This window comes from Elephantulus edwardii, unplaced genomic scaffold (assembly GCF_000299155.1).
Source record: "Elephantulus edwardii isolate Elephantulus edwardi_28Jun2011 unplaced genomic scaffold, EleEdw1.0 scaffold00061, whole genome shotgun sequence".
NCBI classification, from domain to species: domain Eukaryota; kingdom Metazoa; phylum Chordata; class Mammalia; order Macroscelidea; family Macroscelididae; genus Elephantulus; species Elephantulus edwardii.
The window spans coordinates 13,752,915-13,767,034 of record NW_006399811.1 but is presented as its reverse complement, the minus strand read 5'-3'; the positions used below and the strand labels follow the sequence as shown (position 1 = coordinate 13,767,034).

Genomic DNA, 14,120 nt, shown 5'->3' with positions numbered 1-14,120 from the left:
AAAAAAAAAAAGTTCTTACAGATTTGGCCTTATTTTCACAAATTTCTTATGTCTCTTCAGCAAAGGATCTAACCTTTCTCTCATGTTTCACAAACAGCTTTTCTGGGTTACAGGATCCTTGGTTGGCAGTTGTTTTCTTTAAACGTTCTATATTTGCCGTTTCATTGTCTTCTTGCTCACATGGTTTCTGCTGAGAAATCAGTACTTAATCTAATTGTTTTTCCTTTGTAGGTGACACTTTGTTTTCCTCCTGCTGCTTTTGGTATTATATCCTTATCTCTTATTTTGAAGAATTGACTATGATATGTTTTAATGATTTCCTTTTTGGTTTAGTCTATTTGGTATTTGCTGAACTTCATGAATGTTGATTTCCTTGTACTTCATAATACCTGAGAAGTTTTCTTCTGGTACCTCTTCCACAATTTTTTCAGTGACTTCTCTGTCTCTCTTGTATTCTGAAACTCCAGTCATATGTATGTTGTACTTTTTGATGTCATCCTACATGATTATAATGTTTCTTCATTTTCTTTATGTCTCATTTCAAATTTCTCTTCTGCTGTTTTTTTCACTGAAGCTTTTTAAATTCAGAACACTAATTCTCTGCTCTATATCATATGGTGTTTTGTTTTGTTTTGTTTTTGTCCCTTCAGCATGTTGGACACTTCTGCCATTTCAGTCTTAATATTTTGGATTGCATTTTCATGCATTTCTTTTCTTTCCAGTACTGTGCTGGCTGTACCATCTTTGTCTTGTGGTGACTTTTTAAGTTCTTATACCTCTTTAACTATAGTTTAAATTCTTTCTTCCATCTTTTGCATTTTCTCCCATAGTTGTACAAGTTCCTCTTCATTAATATATTTTTTTCTTGATCCCTGCCTCTTTGCTTCCCTAATGGCTTCCATTATTTCTTCTGTCATTTACACCTTCTTCTATAGCTGTTCAAGTAAACCCACATCCATATATTTCTTCTGGTTCTCTACTTCTAGGGTATTCCCTTTATTTCTGCCTTCCATTGTTTCTTCCATCATTTGTACCTTCTTTGGTAGTTCTTTGAATGCTATCAACATATATCTTCTGCCTTCCTGACTCTGGGATATTCATTGAGTCAGCAGTATTCTTTTTTTTTTCTGTAGAAGGCTTAATTTGGTGTTTGTTGGTGTGTTGTTGTTGTTGTTGTTGTTCTTGTTTTCCAGAGTGTCTGAGGCTGCCTGCTGCTTTCTTGACATTATCTTGAAATTTTTCTTGGTAAGTGGTAGGCCATTTCTATTGTGTCTGTGTAAGTTTTGTGTGTGTGTAAGTTTTGATAGTTCTTATCTTTATGATGTTATTGATTAATTACCCCTTTAATTCAGTGGGTGATTTAAGAGTTGTTGAATCTATGGAATGATCCACTCACTATAATAGAACTCCTTTCTGGGAAAATTTGCCTTTCCTTAAGTCTTTCAGGTTTTCTCTGGTCTGCAATGCAACCCTGCAGGAATCTCACCTTATTGTAGTCCCTCTCCTCCAAATTCTAGTGTCCTCCTTTGTCTGAAGAGTTGACTGAGTGGTGGGAGACTAGCTGCTCCACTTGAGCAGTTTCTGTTCAGCAGAGTTTCAAGTCAGCTCTCTTTCTTGCAGCTCAGCATGCCAGCTGAGAAAGAGGAGAAAGTCTTTCCCCTTCTTGTAGCTTTCTGTCTCAAACTCTTTTGTCCTGTATGGTCCTAGGATGGCCCCATGGCTGCAGGGATCCCCCAGTTGAGGGACCTTTTTCCAGGGATGTTTCAGTCCCTTCTCTTCCTCACACCTGAAAGTGTTGACCCTGGAGAAGAGGGTCTCACCTGATAGTATCTTCTCTCCTGAAGCCTAATGTTTTCCTTTGTCCCTGGAATGGCAGGAGATCAGGAATGCCAACTTAAGCAGTTTGTGTCCAGGGGGGCTTCAACTCAGCTCTCATTTTCCCAATTCAGCACGCCAGCTAAGAAACTTAGAAAGTCTTTCCCCTGCTTATAGTTCTCTGTCCCAAACTCTCTGTCCTGTTTGACTACTGTGATGGCCCTGCAGTCCAGATATAGGTTTTGCATGAGCACAATCAAGTATTCTGGGATTCCCATTCTTCTCAATGTTGTTGTTGTTGATTGCTATTGAGTCCAGCATAGTTTTTTTATGATCCATGCAGTCATCTTTTAGTGCTGTCTTTTGTTTGGCTGAACGTTGAATCAGGAAGTGATTTCATTTCCATGCTGAGGGATGACTACAGGAGTTCTGGTGGTCTAGTGGGCAAAGAGTTGCATTGCTAATCTAAAGGTAGGTGGTTTGCATCCACCAGCTGCTTCAAGGGAGAAGTATGGGCAGTCTCCTTCTGTGTGATTTACAGCCTCTGCAAACCTATTAGAGGGTCATCTATGAGTCAATTCCAATTCAGCAGCATATAACAACGATGACTTAAAGTATCTCTTTAGGTACTTATTTTATATCCGCTTTCAAGAAATGACTATTCAATATCTTTGTCTATTTTTATTCTTGCATTTATTATTGTTGTTCTTGCTGTTGTTGAGTGCCGTTGAGTTGAGCACAACTCATAGTGACCCTATGAACAAAAGACTTGAACCCTGTTCTATAACTATTGTTGTTTCTCTAAGTTCATAGAATTTCCAGGGGCATGTTGTTTAGGAAGTGGATGCCACTCACACTCATGCTTCCAAGCCCTTCTTAATCTGGGAGGTATACCAAACACTGTCTACTATGGGTGATCATTATGGCATTTTACACACAAGTGGCACAGCATTCATTATCACAGCAACCCCAAGTTACCTCAGTACAGTGAATTGACAGACCATTGCTGTATGCATTTGTTATTAGTTTTATTAAAAAGAAAAAATATAGAGGTTTTTCTCTTTTTGGAAATGATGGAATGACCCTGATAATTCTAATATCCTATTATCCTTAGCCGATATCGGACTCTTCGGAATGTAGGAAATGAATCTGACCTCAAACAGAGAAAATCAGAAAGCAACATCCTCCAGATACTGAATCTGAAGACATCTGAAAGTTTTAGTTTTGCCAATTGGACTACTAAGGTATGGGATATTCCTAAGGTCTCGAAGTTATTTTAGGAATAAAAATCTGTATACTGGAGTTTTAATAGCTTCCAACAAGTGACTGTACATTTTTATGCAAGTTTTTTCCAACTTGTCTTATACCGTAGACCTGGCCCAACCAAGTGAAAGAGGTGATATTCTCTCCTTTCCCTTGTCTTTCTTTTCTCTTGATAGGGTTCTCTATACACCAGTGACTCTGAGGGACAAAGATGGACAACCTCCACCTGTGTAATTTACAACCTCCTGAAAATGTGCCTGAGGGTCAGCTATGAGTTGGTTCAGTCTTGCCAGTATTGAGTTTGAGTTTTATATCTATAAGAGAGAAAGTTATCTTTATGGAATGCCTCATGCCTTTGTAGAGGCTAGTACATCTTTAAGTTCATGAGTCAGATGTCACAACATAGAGGCTTCTTCTGACTTACATAGCAGCAGGAGTTGATGAACCCAAGATGAATAGATCAGAAGCCAAATGCTCGTATTAGAGGCTAAGATTAATCTTTAGGCAATATGATAGTTTTACGTCTAAACAGCTGAAGGACAGGTGTTAAGGAAATTTGATGCAGGCCATGCCCCTGAGGAAACATCCTTTCACCTGATTAGCCATCCATAGAAATGATACCATAGGATCAGATCTCATCAAGAGAATGACTGCATCATAACTATCAAACTAGAGATTGATTATCCACCAAGCTAATACAGAAGTCATCTGCAGCAGCCAGATTCTACAAAGACTTGTTTGCTGGTTCTGGTGAGGATTAGGGTGGAATGTTGACTCTCTAATGGATGTGAGAGGATGTGATTCGGCCTCCTATTTAAAAATGCATCTGGTCAGCAATATGGGGCTGGAAGTCAGTTTGGAAGTCGTCTGCAGCAGCTTGGTTCTGCAGAGGCTTGTTTGCTGGTTCTGGTGAGGATTAGGGTGGAATGTTGACTCACTAATGCGTGTGAAATGATAGAATTCGACTTCATATTTAAAAACACATTTGGCCTTCAGGACTGGTATTAATTGTTTTTGATCAAACACTATTCTAAGCAGTATAATACTGGGTCTGTCCATTTGCTGTATGAAAGTAACTTTTGGTTGCTGTGATACTAAACACTGTGACATTGGTGTGGCAAATGTGATAACGGTAACCCATGGTGGACTTGAAGTCATTCAACAACAACAACAGGCTTGCAGGGACAGTGTAGGAGAGGAAGAACCTGGATGAGATGGATTGAAACAATAACTGATTCAGAGATAGTGAAATTGGCTTAGGCTAGAGCAGGGTTCAGAACTATTGTGCATAGGATTGCTATGAGTCATAGTCAACTCAATAACACATAACTACAACAACAGCAGGAGGCTAAAGACAGGGCATTTGGTCTGTGTAGCAATTTCTTTGGCCTGAGAGCAAGATACATGGTCTTTCAATTATATTTTTCTGACTAGAGGCTAACTAGGGGCAGGGTTCTAAATCTCCTTAGAAAAATGTTCTTTCAGCCCAGGTGTTGGCTAGGAATAGGGTGTTTACACTCAAGAGGTCTCTGGCCAGGTGAGTGAGGGAGAGAGTCTGGCACTATGATCCATTGGCCTGAGGAGGCAGAGAACATATACCTCCAAATGCAGGGGGGCATAAACATAGCAACTGATTCAGTTTGGGCAGAGAAGGGCTTTATAAGAGGAGAGATGTGAGAGTTAGAATGGGCAACGGCCATGCTTCTGGTTACCAGGAGTATGTGTGTGGGGTAATAAGGATAGGGTCATATTTTTCTGATCACTAGTCACCAGTATTAGTGCTCATGTAGTCCTGGGTGATCAAAACTGATTATCAGGTTTCCAAGCCAATCAAAATGCTGATCCACTTTCAGTCTTTTGCTTTGATAGTCAGGCTTCTGGAGTTACCATCTCATGCTGGTTTTAATTTTTTCGTGTGTGTGTGTGTGTTTACAGTTTGATAACTTTATTTGATAATTAGCTATTAGTTTTCAACCACACTGATGCTCTGTAGAGTTTTGAAAGTGGTGACAGGTACATTGGTAACCAGTGTTTGGGGAATCTTCATCCGCTTGCATTTTTGGACAACTGTACATGGATGCAGTATGGGAAATTACTTAATTCTTTTGGCCCAGATAGATTTGTTAAGCCTGGTATCATTGTGAACATCTGGTGTTCCTATCTCCTTCATGGAAAATTTCTGGATCTCCTTGAATGTCCGAGGGGCGTGCGTCTTAAAGTCCACTCTGCAGATGTGCATGTGAATGTTGATGGTGTACTCTCCTGACACCACTTCATTGATGGCAGAATAGCCCTTATTCTTTTCACCACCCTTCTTTGCAGGAGCCATAGTGCCAGGCTCTTGTGTCTTTTTTATAGTGTCTAGTTTGCCTTATTTTCAAACTTAGCAGAAGTTCTCTAGCCAAATATTTAAAAACTGTTGTTTCATATACTTAAGCATTGTTTTCTAAAAACAATCTTCTTGAAAACAACTATGAGATATCATCTGACCCCAGTAAGAATAGCAAAATTTAACAGAGCAGCAAACATCAAATGCTGGTGAGGTGGTGGAGAATCTGGGACCCATATTCACTGCTGGTGGGAGTGTAAAATGGTGCAACCACTGTGGAAGGCTGTATGGGGCTCTCTTAAAAAGTTGGAAATAGAAACACCATTTGATCCAGCAATTCCTCTACTGGGAATATACCCTAAAGAAACCAGAACTGCCACCCAGGCAGATATATGTACATTCATGTTTATTACAGCTTTGTTCACAATAGCAAAGAGTTGGAAACAACCTAAGTGCCCGTCAACAAACGAATGGATAGAGAAGCTCTGGTATATTCACACAATGGAATACTATGCTGCATTGAAAAACAAATAACTTAAGAAATATTATTAAAAATGGATGACCCTGGAGGACAGTATGCTGAGTGAAATATCTCAGTCACAAAAGGACAAATATTGCATAGTGCCATGTTGTGAAACGGAATTGATGTCAGGGTTGGGGGAAGACTGAGAAAGATTGGATAAATTATGTATACTGCATTGAAACAGATGAGTGAGAGAACTGTTTAAAAACAATATATTATTAGGTATTATTATCATGACAGGGGTCCAGAATGAAGGCTGCCTAGTGGAATGGACTCAATGGCAGGGGAGGGGGAATTGTATAACAATGAAAGAATTTTTCTTTTACTTTTCAAAGAGAAGCACAAACTGGGGTTGGGGGGAGAGGGGTGGTCAGGGAGAAAAATGCAACAATGAATGAATGGAAATCCAAAGTCTCTGTAAATGTTTATTAAAATTAATAATAATTTTTAAAAATGCACAAGCAGAAAAACAACAACAACAAACAACAAAAAACAATCTACTTGGAAAACAGTGGTATGTATTAAGTTACTTAAAATCCTATGTCCTAATAGAACTCCACTTAAGCTTGTAGAAACTCTGTTGGCATAGCTGGTCCCTGCTGGCCCGCTAACTTAAAGCTTGCTGGTTTTAATGCATCAGCTGCTCTGATAGAGTGATGAAGCAGTCTGTTCTTAATAATCACAGCCTCAAAAATCCAGTGGAGGGCCATCATGAATTAGAATGGATTCTGTGGGAGTTGGTGGATGGGTAAAAAAATCCCATATATCTTGAAAGGACTACACTTAACATTTTGTTGTTGTTAGGTACCATCAAGTCGAGTCCACTCATAGCAACTCTATGAAGGACAGATCTGAGCCTTGTCCTAACCTGTGCCATCCTCATCGTCTTTGATACAGTTGCGATCATTGCTAGAGTCACTTTATCAATCTATCTGGTAGAGAGTTTTCTTCTCTTTCACTGACCCTCCCACTTTTCCAAGCATGACATCCCTTTCCAAGAAATAGCCTCTCCTAGCAACATGGCATGTCTAAAGTATGTGAAATGAATCTTCATTATCCTTGTCTCCAAGGAGTATTCTGACTGCACTTTATTCAAGATGTATCTGTTTGTTCTTTTGGCAACCCATGATTCATTAGTCTTCTCCAGCACCAAAAGTCAAAGGCATGAATTCTTTTTCTGTTATCCTTATTCATTGTCCATCTCTCAGATGTATAGCATGTAATTTGAATAGACCATGACCTGAATCAGGCAGACTTCAGTGATCAAACTGACATCATTGTTCCTCAGTAATTTGGAGAAGTCCCTGAGTTACCCAGTGCAATTTGTCTCATGGTCTCCTGACTGCTGATATCTAGAAAGTTGATTGTGGATCCAAGTAAGATGAAATTGTTGACCATTTCCATATATTATCTCCATCTGCCATGGAGTTCTGGTGGCCAGTGGTAAGAATCTGTGCTTCAATCCCAAATGCAGAAGGTTTGAATCCACCAGCTGCTCTGTGGGAGAAGGATGGGAAATCTCCTTCTGTGCAATTATTGCCTCTGAAAACCCATTGGAGGGTCAGGTGTGAGTCCATTAGATTTAATGGTACAAAACAATGACAACAAGAACAACAACAACAACACGAGGTTGCTTATCAGTCCAGTGGTGAGGACTTACTTCACTTAACATTTTGGTAAACAGTATTTACTTCCATTCTTTTATTTCTGTCCATTTACTTTATTAATTAGTAGTAATTATGTCATATTAGAAAATTTATATTTTGTCTTTTCCTATGAGAAGTTCATTAGTATTGATTTTGTGTTGTCACCATATCTTTACATAATACTTTTGCTTCTTAGGTTGACAAATGTGTTATGATTAAAATGAACTCATTCTATAAAGGCAAACGCAAATTCTACAAGAACACTGTGGGTGACCTGCTAAAGTTCATTCGGAATCTTGGAGAACATTATCATGAGGAAAGGAATAATGAGTAAGTATTTACTTACTTGCCCACTCTACTCAGCTATCAGTTTTGTTACTATGGTGGTTTGCTTGTTGCTGTAAACTATGTTGTTAGGTGCTTTTGAGTTAAGTACAACTAACAGTGACCCTATGAGATCAATCTGTTGTTCTACAAACTATGCAACAAGTATTTTAGATACCAGCAGGGTGTCTGATGGTGGTGGATAGGTTTCAGTGGAGACTGCAGGTAAACTAGGAAGCAATACCAGAAGTTGACTTCTGACTTAATTGTTTTTGTTGTTATGGGCCGTCGAGTCGCTTGCGACTCATAGCGACCCTATGTACAACAGCCCTAAACTCTGTTCTGTCCTGTGCCAATCGCACTGTCTCTGACACTCCATCCCGATTATCCCAGTCACTGAATCAGTCCACCTCATAGAGGGCCTTCCCCTCCTGCGCTGTCCCTCCACCCTCTCAAGCATGATGTCCTTCTCCAAGGACCGGTCTCTCCTCACAACATGTCCAAAGTATGTTAGACGGAGCCTCAGAATCCTTGTCTCCAAGGAGCCACATGCAAATTGAAGCTGAAGCTGAGGAAAATTAAACCAAATCCAAGGCAACCAAAATATGACTTTGAGTCTCTCCCACCTGAATTTCAGAACCATCTCAGGAACAGGTTTGAGTCTTTGAACACTAACGAGCAAAGGCCAAATGAGTTGTGGGAGGATATCAAGGGTATCATCCAGGAAGAGTGCAAACGGTCATTGCAAAGACAGAAGAGGAAGCGAAGACCAAAATGGATGTCAGAAGAGACTCTGAAAATTGCACTGGAGCGCAGAGAAGCCAAAGCACAAGGAAGAATTCAAGATACTAAAGAGTTGAATAGAAGATTTCAAAAGGCAGCACGGGATGACAAAGCAAAATATTACAATGAAATGTGCAAGGAGTTGGAGTCAGAAGATCAAAAGGGCCGAACTCGCTCAGCATATCTTAAGCTCAAGGAACTGAAGAACAAATTCAAACCTCAAGTTGCTATAATCAAGGATGCTTTCGGCAGAATGTTAAATGATCCAGGAAGTATTAAAAGAAGATGGAAGGAATATACTGAGTCACTGTATCGAAAGGAATTGGAAGACACAGAAGAATTTCATGAAACAACATATGAGCAAGAGCCTATGGTGATGAAAGAAGAAGTTCAGGCTGTTTTGAAGGAAATGGCAAAAAATAAGGCTCCAGGAATAGATGGTATACCAATTGACATATTTCAGTTAACAGATGCCCTGCATGTGCTCACCAAGTTGTGCCAAGAAATCTGGAGAACGACCACTTGGCCAGCTGACTGGAAGAGATCGATATCTGTTCCTATCCCAAAGAAAGGTGACCCAACAGAATGTGGAAACTACAGAACAATCTCACTGATCTCACATGCAAGCAAGATTTGACTGAAGATTATTCAAAAATGACTGGAACAACACATCAATAGAGAACTACCAGAAGTCCAGGCTGGGTTTAGAAGGGGTCGTGGTACTATGGATATTGTAGCTGATGTTAGCTGACTTAATTAGCCAGGGAAAACATTGACATAGTGCTGGGCAATGAGCCCATTTATTGAAAGGCATGGAATTTATGAGTAGGAAATAGCTGCCTCTTCAAAGTAGCATTGACATTGATGATGTTCATGAAATAAAACTTCATTTGCTGGTGGACTTTCATAAGCTGATATGGCATGATTTAAAATGGGAGGTGGACCCACCTGAAGGCATCTTTTAATAATTGAAATGTGGACTGTATTAAGTATGAAAATTGAAAGTTGTCAACAATGAAACTTCACACATGATCCTCCAAAGTGAAGTCTCACTCAGAACACAGCTGACCTTTCAATGCCCATGCCCATTCCCCAGGCCCTGATTTGCTTTAAACAGGAGGCTTCAATTGCTTTTAATTGTGTTTAGAATGAATGTTCTAAATGGCCTGTCAGTTTGCTCTATTAAGGTAACTTAGGGTTGCTGTGATATTGAGTGCTGTGCCACTAGTGTGTCAAATGTCATAATGGTCACCCATGGTGGACAGTGTTTGGTGGAGCTCCCAGTGTAGGACAGGCTTGGAAGCAGGAGTGGTATCCATTTCATGAACAACATGCCCCTGGAAACTCTATGAACTTAGAGAAACGACGATAGTTATAGAACAGGATTTAGGTCTTTTGTTCATAAGGGTCACTATGAGTCATGTTCGACTCAATGGCACTTAACAATAACAATAACAACAACAACAAAATAGAAACATGCACATTAATACCGTAGGCATTAGCCTTAGGGATCTCTGGTTGTTTAGTGGTAAGGAGTGATGCTGTCTACTCAAAGGCTCACAGTTTGAATCCTCCAGTTGCTCTATGGAATGATAGTCATTCTCCTCTTGTGCGATTTACTGCCTCTGAAAACCTGCTGGAGTATCAGCTGTGAGTTGGTTACAACTAGACAGCACATAACAATACCACAATAGGCATTAACCCACTGTTGTCTAGTTGATCTAAGTCACAATGATCCTCTGGGAGTCTGTCAGTCCTTCTCTTGTGAAGGAACTATTGGATTCAAACTGCCAACTTTTCACTAAGGAGCCTAATACACTACATGTACACTATCCCACCAAGTCTCTTTTATCCTTGGCATTAGTGAATCTTTATTTTTTACATTTTTATTTAATATTTTTGTCATTCTAATATGTTATATTTCATGCATGTATGTTGTGTTTTATAGTCTTTCATTTACTTTATGTTTCATACATATATTTTTTTTCCTTTTGGTAGAATCACATTTTTTGTAGGTTTTTTCCTCAGATTCATCTTACTGATAACTGCATTTATGTAAGCATGGAAGCCAGCTACTTCAGGCCTCATTCCCTAACATCCTTCTTTTAAATAGCCAATTTCTGGTTTGCCCATTCTGATCAAACCAGTGCTTTGAGGGAACAAGCGTGCTCCTTTTGCTGAAGAATCCTCAGTTCAGCTTGGAAATTTTGAGCATCTGTATCCACAAGCAAAGTTCAGTCCAGGGCAAGCAGCATTTGGCCCTACCTCTCTGCGTAGATCATCTTCTCTTCTTCTGGTTGAGTTCTGGTCAACTCATCCTCAGCCATCTGTAGCTAGGTTCAAATGGGCATGCACTACAAGTTCAGAAGTCCATACTTCTCCCTGATTTCCAGACCTGCTGATCTCCTCATTCAGCCCCAGCCCCAACATGAGGCCAAGTTGGCAAGTCAACCCTTCAGACAATTATATAGTCTATCATGTTGGGTATAGTGTCCTGCAGAGAAATGGTGTTTCATTCATTACCAAAAAGAATATCTCAGTGCCTATCCTGAAGTATAATGTTGTTGTTGTTGTCATCCTGGTTATATGTCATTGAGTCAGAACTGACTTATAGCTGACCCTCCAAACTGGCAGAGGCTGTAAAACACATGGGAAGAGATTGCTCATCTTTCTCCTTTGGAGCAGCTGGTGGATTTGAACCACTTAATTTGGGTTGGCAATGCAAGTTCTTGCCAGTAGGTCACCAGAACATCACAATGTTGCTGTTGTTATGTGACATCAAGTCACCTGTGACTCATAGAGACCTTATGTACAATTGCTCTGAACTCTGTTCTATCCTGAGCTATAAGTCAGTTCTGTACATAGGGTCATTTTGATTCACAGGTGACTCAATGGCACATAACAACAACAGCAGCACCAACTGTCCACCCTTTATAAATCACTCTTAAGAAGTCTGTCTTGGAGGAAGAGCAACTGCCCTGTTTCTTAGAGGCAAGAATGGTGAAACTTCATCTCACATACTTTGGGCATGTTTTCAGGAAGGACTGGTCCTTGAAAAAGTACATTATAATAGGGAAGGTGAAGATCATAGAAAGAGAGGAAGACCCTCAATACGACAAACAGACACAGTGACTGTAACAATGGGATTGAGCATATCCAAGATTGCGACTCAGAGTGACCTTAAGTAAAGCAGCTTTGAAGCCTTCCCTGTCCATAGCCAGTCTCACTCTGACACACCAACCCCCAATGCCCCAGTTACTGTATCAGTCCATCTCATCTACCTCTCCTGTGTTCACCCCCCCCGCTCCAATTGGGCATGTTGTCCTTCTCCAAGGACCTCTTGGCCACATGCCCAAATTAAGTGAGACAGAGCTTCAAAATCCTAGCCTCCAAGGAGAAAGTTTCCCTGAGTTTAAAAACCAATTCTGTAACAGATTGTGAGCACTAATGAATGAAGACCAGATGAGCTGTGGGAAGATATCAAGAATATCGTCCATGAAGAATGCCAGGAGTCATTACAAAGGTGGAGGAAGGAGACCAAAATGCATGTAAGAAGAGACTCTGAATATTGCACAATGCACAAGAAGTCAATACAAAGGGAAGAAATCAATAAGAAGCTGAATGTAAGATTTCAAAGGGCAGCTCGGAAAGATAAGACAAAGTATTAAAATGAAATGTGCAAGGAGCTGGAGTCAGAAAATCAAAAGGGATAACTTGCTAAGCATTTCTTAAGCTGAAGGAACTAAAGAACAAATTCAATCTGTGAGTTGCAATGCTTAAGGATGCTGAGGGCAGAATGTGGAATGATCCAGGATGTATTAAAAGAAGATGGAAAGGGTATACAGAGTCATTGTACTAAAAAGAAAGGCTGAGCTATAATCTTCCTTGTCAGTCTGTCTGAGTCCCCTTGACAATGGGTTACTGACCTTTTTTGTATGTGAAGAGACACAAGGGAACTGGGGATCTGAGTGAAATGTTGTAGAATCATAGAAATCTGAAAAATAGCACATGCAAGCTAATTTTGTCAACTTTTTCAACCAAAAACATTAGCTACAAACTTAAAACTTTTCTATATGCAGAGATATTTTCTTTTCTACAGATCATTTTGGACTCACTGATGGTGAAATTGTTTTATCTCTATTTTATGCTTGATAAAACTATGCTTCAAAAAGATTAAGTCCCCAAAGATTAATGGAAGTGACAGGATCTGACTCTTGTTCTATCAAATTCTAAAGTCCCTTCCCATTTTGCTATGGAAATGAATGAAGTAAAGAGCTCCTCAGGTTAATGTGTTGTGAAGTGGGGAAGAAAGTATGCTAAACTGCTTATGTTTCCTTTCAGTTTACAACAGATAATTGGAGATCCTTGCAGATATTTTCAGAAGCTATTTCCAGATCTGGTGATCTATGTCTATACGAAATTGAAGGATACAGACTACAAGAAACATTTCCCCCAAACGGAGAATCCTCACAGGCTCACTGTGGAGGAGGAGGAAATGGTGAGCAGGGTCAATGCCCTGAGTACTGACCGAGACTAAATATTGATGAAATCGTGGGTGAAGCATTGCCTAACTGTAATTCTTGAAAGCTATAATTCTTTAGGGCTGTGGTATCTAACCAGGTGACATGTGGGAGGCATGGATTGGAGAGCTTGTGTGTCAGTTCCTGCCACAGTGACACCTAGCATTCCACATATACTTTACACTTGTATATAATAAATTATACCTAAAGCATCCAATCAACTTCAGAAGGAAATTCATAGGAGTGACTAAGCTCTTTGTGCTATGTTTTACATCAATTATATAATTTAATTCTCCTAACTGCCTTATAATGCAAAAAGTTATTGAGCCCCAAAGTGTTGTAAATCTTTGCTGCTTAATTTTTTACAAATTTAAGGAAAGGTAAAATGAACTAGTACTCTTTTACATGTTACCCATGGTGGACAGTGTTTGGTGGAGCTCCCAGATTAAAACAGGCTTAGAAGCAGGAGTGATATCCACTTCCTAAATAACTTGCCTCTGGAAACTCTATGAATTCAGAGAAACTATGAAAGTTATAAAAGTGTTCAGGTCTTTCATTCATAGGGTTGCTATGAGTTGTCTACAACTTGACAGCACTTAGCAATAACAACAACAACCTTATAATGTAGGGTTTAGAGTCCCCACTTCAGTGAAGAATCTGAGACTCAAAGAGCCTGAGCTACGTGATCATACAGATTTTGCAGAGCTCTAGAAAATTAGTTGGGCAGCTGTTGTTACCTCCACTTTAGTGCCTGTGAACTAAATGAACAGTCCAGGACTCTTCTGGATTAGACCGAAAAGAAATATGTTAGAGGAGCTCCAGACAGCAACTCTAACTTATTCAATGAATTAATTCATCATTTACTATTTACTGAGCACCTAGTATAATTCTCCAAACATTAATTGTGTGGTAGTTTT

At 39.7% G+C, this 14,120-nt stretch overlaps 1 protein-coding gene across 1 annotated transcript in view; it reads left to right on the top strand.

The window, feature by feature from the left end:
* The window catches only part of RNASEL (ribonuclease L (2',5'-oligoisoadenylate synthetase-dependent)), a 35,378-nt gene extending 22,158 nt beyond the window's left edge, over nucleotides 1-13,220 (top strand). Inside the window, exons 4-6 of the mRNA XM_006887782.1 lie at nucleotides 2,930-3,059; nucleotides 7,773-7,906; nucleotides 13,025-13,220. Of these exons, the coding sequence (XP_006887844.1) occupies nucleotides 2,930-3,059; nucleotides 7,773-7,906; nucleotides 13,025-13,220 (460 nt within the window). The remainder of the gene's footprint in view (nucleotides 1-2,929; nucleotides 3,060-7,772; nucleotides 7,907-13,024) is intronic.
* Nucleotides 13,221-14,120: the final 900 nt, after the last annotated feature.